Here is a 10,009-nt window from a genome sequence, read left to right as displayed (position 1 = left end):
ACCAGAGAATTGCAGTCTTAATAAGATTATGAAGATCCAAATGCAGACATTAAAACTAAAAAGTCTTTGCAAGATTATTGCCGCTTTAAATCAAAGAGGATCCATCTTAGTTAGTTATGAAGTTCTAAATAGCTCAAGGGTGTCGAGGAATTGATAATGTGATACAAAGCAAACCAGAAGAAAACCATACACTGAACTGAAGAAAAGATTTCCCTCCCTAGTAAGAATACATGAGAGAATGAACAATTCCCTCCACTTCCGCTTTCCAGTCAGTTTGCCAAATAAAAACAAAACATTTTTCAAATACTTCAGCTACAATACACACATAAGAAATATATGGCCTGTCAGGATTAAGCTTGTAAAACCCCCCAAGAGAAACCGTAAAACAACGTTTATATTCGAAAAGGCAGTGGTTAGCATTCCTTCTCAGGCTTCGCCCTAAGCAGCACAGCCTCCACATACAACGCTCCTGCAATCAGTAAGAGCAATACAAAATTTACTACACAAGATGCCCGTAAATTGCATTGATAGACGGATCATTCAAGAAAACGATGTGGATGTAAAGTGACTAGACACAGTAAGATGTGGATGGTTATGAGGATGACTAGTTAATGGTTATCCTCCTCTCTATTTTAAGTGAGCCAGAGTAAAGAGATTATGATCAGTCATATACTAAAAAGTTTATAATCAGTCATATGAGCCATATCTCTGTCTCATGCACATCGTTTTCTAGATTACTAGGTTAGAGAAAGTTCTACCAACTGAGCCAGCTATCTTAAAAAAAAATTAGTGTGATTTCAAAATCTACAATTCAGGAATTTTTTGGCTATTTTGACATGAGGCACATATCTGGATATGACAAACGCAGTTATGTTGATCCCTAAAGTGCTCCATATCAGTTTCTTGGACCACAGTAGGCTCCAGCCAAGGCAGCAAACATTTATGAATTGAAAGACACATGTTCTGACCATTTTTCTGGTTCGGCATTTGGTTTAATTTATCTTTCTACATGGACTTCACTTCACCAATGACATGTTAATCTAATGGCACATATCAATTCTTAAGCAGATGTTGGGGTTCAGGATCCTAGATTCAAGCGCGAGAAAGAGTGGGCAAGGATTGGGATTTGCGAGGCGGAAAGCTACATATGCTCGTGTAATTATCTCTATCGATTGGCAAAACAAAAAGTTAGATCTCTCACAAGGAGTTGTGATTCTGTTCTTGAAATAGATCAGTCTGTAATTCCTTATGTGGAACTATTTTCATTCCCTGAACAGCTGAACCTCGTCATATTATTTTCCCTTGAAGATGAACAAAAAATATTAGAGCAACAAAGGTACTTACACAATTGAGCAAGCAGACCTTCGGTGACTTTTCTTCTTAGCCATATCCTTCCTTCTTGGAGGTTGAAGAACAACCTTAATGGCAGTATCAAAAACAGCTTTGACATTCTGACCAACCAAGCAGAGTTCATAATTCAGTAGTCTTAATTGTCAAGCAAGTACTTTATACTATTTAACAACTTCAGCAAACGTATTCGTCTTTAAAAAGATTAGACATGAAATATCCCCTAAATTTTTTATTCTTCTAAGTTGTCTACCTGCTGGGTCTTTGAGCTGCACTCGATATAAGCTGCAGCACCTATTTGTTTTCTCAGCTCTTCTCCCTGCATATTAAGCATAATGAGCTTCTTTTCCATAATCCAAATGCTTTCCGAAAGCAACAATCTTGAAGAACCAAAATAAACAAAACAATTACCTGAGCAGAAGTTATGATGTTGGATCCCATATGATCAGCTAAATATCCCATGTCATCGCGGAGATCTTAAATATATAGAAGATATAAGCATGGTGATATTAAGAACACCCTAAAGCATTATTGGGGAAACAAAATTGCCAAAGTTGATGCCTACCTAGCTTTGTCCCAACAAGAACAATTGGGACATTAGGTGCAAATCGACGAAGTTCAGGCATCCACTGAGAAATATATTAGAATGGATGAACTTTAATCAGTGAAACGCCAAATCCCAGTTTATGAAGAAACAAACTCAATACTTGATGAAACATTATTCATCTTCCCAATTTGAAAGACCACCCAACCCAAAAGGTGACGGGAATTATTAAAATGAAAAGATATTGGCCATGGAATCGGTACCTTCTTAAGAACATTCTCATAGCTTGCGCTACTAATTAAAGAGAAAGCTAACACAAATACGTCTGCACCTCTATAGCTTAGTGGCCTCAACCTGCTGTAGTCTTCCTGGCCTTTAAATCAAAAGACAAGAAAGGTCAAGTTGTGAGAAATAAAAAATTTACCAAAATCCTATCTCCAAACCATGAAACCCAGAAAGAGCAGAAGTAAGGAAACTCAGTACAAGGAAAGACCAGATTACCTGCAGTGTCCCATAGCCCCAAGTTTACTATATTCCCATCCACAGCTACATTAGCACTAAAATTGTCAAAAACTGTGGGTACATAATCCTGCCACAACCAAAAAAAAAAAAGAACAGAAATTGAGAGAGAGTTACATTTTCAGCATACAAAACAAGTAAACTGGAAAAAGAAGAAGAATAGATTGAAATTGTAAAAGCAAATCCATGGCAGAAATATCCATAGATGCAAGAAAGACAAGGAAACAGAAAGCTTTTGTTAAAGCTGAAGGACTCACAGTAGGAAACTTGTTGCTGGTGTAACAAATAAGCATACAAGTCTTCCCAACAGCTCCATCCCCAACTGTGACACATTTAATGAACTTTGAAGCACTCATTCTTTCAACCCCACAACTTGAAACAGAAGTTGGTAGCTCTGTAGCAAAAGAACTTGGACAAATATATACGTAAAATGATATTGAAAAGTTCAGCTTAAAGAAAGCAAGAGGGCTGGCTTCAAACAAAAAGTTGAAACAAAAGCAGTGGAAGAAGAAGTAGAAAGAGAGCTGAGAACAGAGTGTTGAGGTGTGAGATGATATAGAAGCCAAGGAGAAGTCCTCTTCTAATTTCCAATTTCAAGAAGAAAGATTTTAAATTAAGCAAGCAAGAGAGAGAAAGAGGAAGTTGTCTTGTTTGTGGTCAAAGGGTGTAGCTGCACTTTTTAGTCCCTCTAAATAAATTTCAAATCCAACAGAAATATTTTTTGAATTACATAAAATGGGCCCCTCTCAAACGGCACCTAATCTATAGGTCATCTTGGTCCCCTTATTGCTGGTTTCCAACTTGCAGTCACATTGACGGGAAGAAATGAATTTAATAAAAGAACTTGCAGTTATATCGACAACCAAAATGGTGAGCAGTAAAACCAGCTAGAATGTTACTTGTTTCTGGGTAAAACACATTACAGATGAACAATTTTCCTTATGATATTTATATATATCATTACGGGAGAATCATTTTTTGTTACAATTTCACATCTGATTTAGTTCTAAACCTTGACATGTTGACCCTTCTATGTGCTTTTCGATACTGGAAAGTAATTTGTATTTTCAAAAGATTAAAAAAAGGTTTTCATTTGTGTGTAAATCTTTCTTTACATAGTTTTTTACTGTCTTTTAATAGATGCTTCACTAGTGAAGGCTTTTTTTTTTTATAGCAAAAATTTAGGAAAAGGGGAGGCTATCCATTTCAAACGAAAAAACATTATTGTAACAGGAATATCATTATTTTGCTATTTCTAACTAATAATGTGATGATTTCATGTGTCATTACACTATTGGCCAAATAGCAAAAAGTGTTATTCCCGTTTAATGAAAATCTCACTCCATTTCAAAACTAGACTATACAAAGGGTTTTTAAGGATTCGCTGGCAAAGGCTTTTTTTTAAAATAAATTTTTTATAATTTTTTTATTTTTTATAATAACTTTTTTTATTGAAAAGAGCGATAACACATTAAACTCACACACACACTACACAAATGCTAGGATTTAAACCCAAAACCTTACATGATGAAGAAATACTCTAAACAACTACACTAATAAGTCATTTACGCTGACGAAGACATTTAAATTCATCAAAGGACTACCTTTTTTACACATGCAAACACCTGGAAGGATTATTAAAATTTTGGACCCACATGCTTGATTGCCGTCGACCATGGTTTCCGATTTGGCACGCATCTCAAATTTACATTAGCTAGCTGTTCAAATTTTCAACAAAAAAAGAAATAATTTCCATGAACCCTAATTTATACACATGTTTCAACAGTTTTACCAAGACCCCCGTTAATTTTCAACAATTAGCATTTGAATAACAAATTTTGCTTTGCTTAGTTAAGGCTCTATGCCCGAAAAAAAGCCACGATTTAGCTGTCTCCTCTGAGAGAAATTTGCTTACACCTCATCAGATTGCGTTGCACAATCGAATTGCCTTTTTCATTTATGCAGCCAAGTTCATTTAGTTTGAATGATTATATGCAAGTTTCCCAAGTAATTGTGGGTTCTTAGGTGATCCTCTGTCGTTTAAAGTTTAAACAAATATGTCATTTTTTGTATTAAAATGTTTAGCTTTAACAACCACCTTGGTTTTGGTGGGAGGGAAGGCCACAGGATCCAGGTTCAACTATCACAGTTGAAATGAAGCTGTAGGCAGGCACAATCACCCAAATTCCAAAATCACCATTTGTTAATCTGGTCAAAATAAGATATATTTCCTCCCCCTTCCTTTCCACCTCATATGTACCAGCCAAAAAAGAAAGAGAAGTTGTAACAGACGTGCAAGGTCAGTGATCTTTTCTCTCTGCACCCAAATTCGAATTCCTCTCGCAGATATCCAAATTCGAGTCCCTCTCCTAGATAATTAAGTTTGAATCCCTCTCCCTAGAGACTATCACTTATTCAAATAAATAAACAACAACAAAAAGTCGTACTCAATACAGGTCCTTTACTTGGACTAATATTTGGACAAATGATCAAATGTTGAACTCTCCGTAACAGGCCGAAAACAAATGTTATGAATTGGTATGTTAATTTGTTGGGTTCCAAATTATATGTATTAGGTAATTGATACTGATGTTAAAGAGAGAATTAATTTGTATTTAGCTCTAGGCCCAAGCAATATTTGAATATCCTGCCTCAGGTATCCCCATATGCAGGTAAACACAGAAACAATGCCTTCAAGGAGCAAGAAACTTTATGCCAACCCACAAAACAGCTCCTTTATTTTCATTAGAGAAAGTACTTGACGGAAGATTTCAAGATCCACATAGCCTAAAAAAGCTAGAGGCAATATAGAAGGGGTGGCTCAAGTCTCGATAAAAGGAGGAGCAAGCTAAGGGTGGGAGAAGGGAATATTCAAAGAGCCTTGAGGATATCATCAGCACTGGAGACAGTAAATTCTCCTCCGCTTTCAATATTTGCAGCCTTCACCTTGAGGTCATCGACTAGGAGAGCAAACCTCCTAGAACGAGTTCCAAGTCCTTTCTCCGAAAGGTCAAGCTCAAGGCCAAGATCATGGGTGTATTTTGCTGAGCCATCAGCAAGGAAAAGGACATGCTTGTTCTCAGGGAATGATTTAGCCCAAGCCTTCATCACAAAGGGGTCATTCACTGCAAACAGGAACCAAAGCTTTATATTAGATACCTGATTCCACATAAATGAAATTTCCTTTGTAGAGACTATAGACTCGAATTCAACGACATTTTCTATGGATCAGTCAGAGTAAACCACCAAGTAAGCGTGAAAACACATATGTTCAGTGGACGAAGTCACATCTTATTCTCATGATTGATTGTTAGGGGTACAAAAAACTTCACATATTCTTTCTCATTCACAAACTGATGTGGCAACCCCGTGACAATACCGCATCAAGTAATCTAATGACCATATACCGGAAATGCACAGCAACAAGGGGCGGGTGATAACACAGAACACGAATGTTATCTTATGTTATGAAGCCGTGTTTGTGTTCAATGCAGAAGAATAGAAAACAAACTAACCCCAAGTCTGCAAACATTACTCATTCAAAATAATCCAATAGGTGTTCCGGGCAACATAGGATGATCTAATCAAATATCTAGGAACACTTCACTAGTTTTTTTTCTTCTTCTTAAGAACACTTGATTAATTACTATCAGTAACTGTATACATAGGAAGCATTTGCCTCACTCAAGTTAAGTTCTTTGTCTTCAAAGAATCATGAATCTCCTTAAACTCTTATATCCCACATAATACTATCTAAAACACTATAATTTATGATATTATGAACCTGTGATCCAGCCAAGCCAACCATATCAGAATAATATGTATGATCATTGATCAACTGAAGAAAAGTGTTTTGGCTTAGTTTATGAATCCACACATCAATCAAATTCAAAGAATAATCCTTGAAAAGTGCCACTACAGTTGCTGCTTGTAAACCAAAATGAAGTGAGAGCTTTACCGCTAAGACACAGAATTTTGTCAACACCCTTTGATTTAAGCTCGTCTGCCTTCTCAATGAATCCAGGCACATGCTTCAAACTGTAAAACCATAAACACAGAAGAAACCAACCTCGAATTCTCAGCAAATAACTTTAAAGCATAAAAAAATATTAACATATATCAAACAAGAGGGCAAATTTGGCTCGCTTTGTATAAATTCAGAGCAAAGCAAACACAGGGTTTACAGAAAATTCTTTATCCCAAAAATCGAAGATTGAGATATTGAGGGTTTACCTGCAAGTTGGAGTGAAGGCACCGGGGACGCCAAAGAGGATGACTTTTTTACCGGCGGCGAGAGAGTGGATGTTGACCGCTTGGACCTTGTCCTCCTCGTCGAAGTGAGACAGAGTACCGTCCGGTATCACATCGCCGACTGCAATCGGAGCCATAGCTTCTGATAAACGATTTTGGAGATTGAATGGTTGATCCGACGGTGGAGGATGGAGCAATCGGATGTGTACTTTGGGTACACGAGTCGCTGTGCAGAGTTTTTATACAGGGAGTAGAGTGTGATGGATTAGAGGGGTTTTTTCAGCTGGATTTGATAAACATTTTGGGGTCCGTGCTTTTCCTTCGGAGCCGGATATGACAATACCACCTCCCTCCCTATCCCTTATAATGCCATCTCCAACCCAATGATTTAAACCCAAAATATTGCCCAAAGCCTCTCCCAATTTAAGAAAATGAAGGATCCAAAATTTGGGAAAACCCAAATTTGGACCCAACAATATTCAATGAGGCCCCATTGCACCTAAAACAGCCCCATGTGCACAGCATCTGACGTGGGCCCCAGTTGACCAACTGTGTTGTTGCTGTTTTTCTGCTTGTCCAGCCACTTGTCAAGCTGTTGTGAAGCTGCCGTTGGAATCCAATGGCAACAATTGAAATTTGGTTTTTTTTTTCTTTTTTTATATTCTAAATGCAACTTAAATCAACGATCTATATTAAATCTATAATATTTTAATGGTAAAAAAAAAATCCAATGGCTGAAATTTAAATTCAATGGTCGAAATTTAAATCCAATGGTCAAAACAATATTTTAAATTAATCTAGGTCAAATTATATTTGTGGAATTTCAATTTTTTTAGGTCAAATTGTTTAAAAAATTTAATTATGAAGTTATTAAAAAAGATTGAATGAAGAAAAGTTATCCATAAAAAAAAAATAAATAAAAAATAGACTTAAACCATTCTCAAACAATTTAATAAAGTTGTGGACTTAAAATTTGAGTCTGGAGGGTTGGTAGAAAAACGATTTGAGTCCTGGCAAAAACCAAATAGTTACTTTTTGGAGGGAAAAATTTGGATTTAGCCCCTCATGAGTTGGAGAAGGCCTAAGAATTTTTGGGGAATTCCCGGCCTCGTCGGGGAGCTACCTCCAAAACTCACCCCGAATCCCCAATTTTTATTTTTCAAAAATATTAATCATATATTGTAACACTAATTTTTCACCTTAAATTATCTTTTAACTAAATTTCATTTAATTGAATTATAAAATTCAACTCATTGACTCAAAATAATCTCAATTTAATTTGACAAAACTAAATATATATTATATTATATAATCATGCATGGTTATATTATATTATAAACTACCTAAAGATAAATATATTACTTTTCGGGCCATGTTCAGAGATGAGAATAACAATACCATCCCTGGCCCGTTCCCAATTGAGGATTTTATAAATTTGGAGATCCCCGTACCATCCTCTTATTTTCCCCTGAAATATCCCCTCATTAGAGTTGGGGACCCGATTCGATGAGGATTTATGTCATCCCTACTGGGGTATAACATTGCATGCAGACACGCCGGTTTGTGGAATGAACAATGGGAGATGAATATGGAAGATGTTCATTCTCGTATCGGGAATGTTGGGAAATGAAGACCAGCGAAGGTAATTTCTCTTATTTCCATGTTTGATTTGTACAAGATTAGGAATGGAGTTGTTAAGTTTTCTAATCATTCAAAGTTATCAATGAAAAGTAGTATTTGAAAATTAGAATATGGGTAATTTAATCTTTAAAAGGGCATTACATGTTTTCCCATGGGAAAAAGATTCCCAATATGAGCCAAGGACATTCCATTATCGAGAGTGGGCTTACCAAACATGAAAATACAGTTTCCTATCCATTATTAAGTTTCTAAACATTGAACCAAACGAGCTCTTATAGGTATTAGAAAAAGAAAAAAAATCAGGTGCCAAACTTGTAGGTAGTTGAATTTGTGAAGAAAATAAATGATAATAATGATGAAATTAAGTACATTCCATGTATGTAATGTTATGATTAGAGAATTTCACTATACATAAATTATAATTAAAATAATTTATTTTAAAAATTACAATTTAAAGATCATCTCTGCAAAAAATCCATCAAATTAAAGAATATTTAATAATTAATATGTATCGGGTTCGCGTCATATCAAGATCATACGTGTTAAGAATGCTCAACCCAAATCTGACCCATTTAATAAACGTGTCGTGTCGAGTTGACCAGCTAATTTCTCGAGTGGGTTTCGAGTTGTGTATCGAGTTGACATGCTAAGTGGTAGCAACTAAAAGACATTAAAAAAAATAATAATAATAATAAAATAAACAAGTTGGCGGATTGGCAAGTTACACGAGTATTTGGTGGGTTAAATAGGTATTTTACTGAGTTAGCGGGTCGGCAGGTTGACTCACCATGAATCGTTTTGTTAAACAGGTTACAGAGGTATTTTAGTAGGTTGACTCGAAACCTACCCGTTTATTAAACAAGTAATGGCGAATTGACCCGAAAAAGACCTGAAAATTTAATCGCGTGGGTTTCTTTTCTTCCTTTTTTCCCTAAGAGCACTTCCACTGCAGTGCCCTCCTGGGCAAAAAGCCCCCCTTCCCAGGTTGAAGAAACCTACTCTACCGCACAAATCTAGCCTGAGCAGATGGTGGACTTCATGAAAATTGGGGGCAGGCCCAAAGACAAGAACAACTCAAGCTGTTGCTTGAGGGCGCTGACGTTAGTGAAGAAAAAAATATTTTAAATTGAAAAAAAATTCTGAAAAATTATCAAAAAATTTAGAATCTTTTTTTTTTAAATACATACCTAACCTTTTTATTTAATTATTATTATTAATCTCATGTGAATAGTAATTGCCTTTGGATTGCCATGGCAATTGATGGAAAAAAAACAACAAAAAAGCTAGGAAAAGCACTATTCACATGAATAGTGTCTGCCTTTACTTGCCCTTACCCTTTGTCATAACACCATGAGTGGAAGTGCTCTAAGAATTAATTCATTAAAGCCCATAAGCAAAAAGGATATTAGGCCCTAATAGAAATTCAGACTACCAATAGACACCTTGCGACACTCTACATAGAGAAACAATGCCAATCTACTCAACTAAGCAAGTAAAAATTCTGCTCTCCGGGATTTGCTTAACTGAGAATGTAAAACTGAAAATTCGGTCCACGCATAACAAGTTGGAACCAACTTGATTTTAATTCAAATACACAAACCATGTGTAGACTCAAATTCTCAAATCATAATAGTCATTGGATGTGTAAGTCTACATTTAATGCTCATCAAGTTTTACTAGTGTGCAAACATTTCAAAAAAATGAGAA

The 10,009-nt window shown here is 35.9% G+C and overlaps 2 protein-coding genes across 2 annotated transcripts; both read right to left on the bottom strand.

Moving 5' to 3' along the window:
* Positions 85-3,094, bottom strand: LOC18769730 (rac-like GTP-binding protein ARAC7). Its single transcript, XM_007202510.2, has 8 exons — positions 2,668-3,094; positions 2,393-2,480; positions 2,155-2,264; positions 1,913-1,976; positions 1,759-1,823; positions 1,601-1,666; positions 1,345-1,451; positions 85-469 (listed from the first exon to the last, which is right to left on the bottom strand). The coding sequence occupies exons 1-8, from the start codon at positions 2,764-2,766 to the stop codon at positions 439-441; spliced, it is 630 nt and encodes a 209-aa protein (XP_007202572.1). The 5' UTR covers positions 2,767-3,094; the 3' UTR covers positions 85-438.
* On the bottom strand, positions 5,003-6,992 carry LOC18771860 (peroxiredoxin-2B). Its single transcript, XM_007202625.2, has 3 exons — positions 6,644-6,992; positions 6,369-6,448; positions 5,003-5,535 (listed from the first exon to the last, which is right to left on the bottom strand). The coding sequence occupies exons 1-3, from the start codon at positions 6,796-6,798 to the stop codon at positions 5,282-5,284; spliced, it is 489 nt and encodes a 162-aa protein (XP_007202687.1). The 5' UTR covers positions 6,799-6,992; the 3' UTR covers positions 5,003-5,281.

The sequence above is a fragment of the Prunus persica genome, chromosome G7 (assembly GCF_000346465.2).
Source record: "Prunus persica cultivar Lovell chromosome G7, Prunus_persica_NCBIv2, whole genome shotgun sequence".
NCBI lineage: Eukaryota > Viridiplantae > Streptophyta > Magnoliopsida > Rosales > Rosaceae > Prunus > Prunus persica.
Note: the sequence above shows the minus strand (reverse complement) of the source record. Positions and strands in the feature narration are given on the sequence as shown.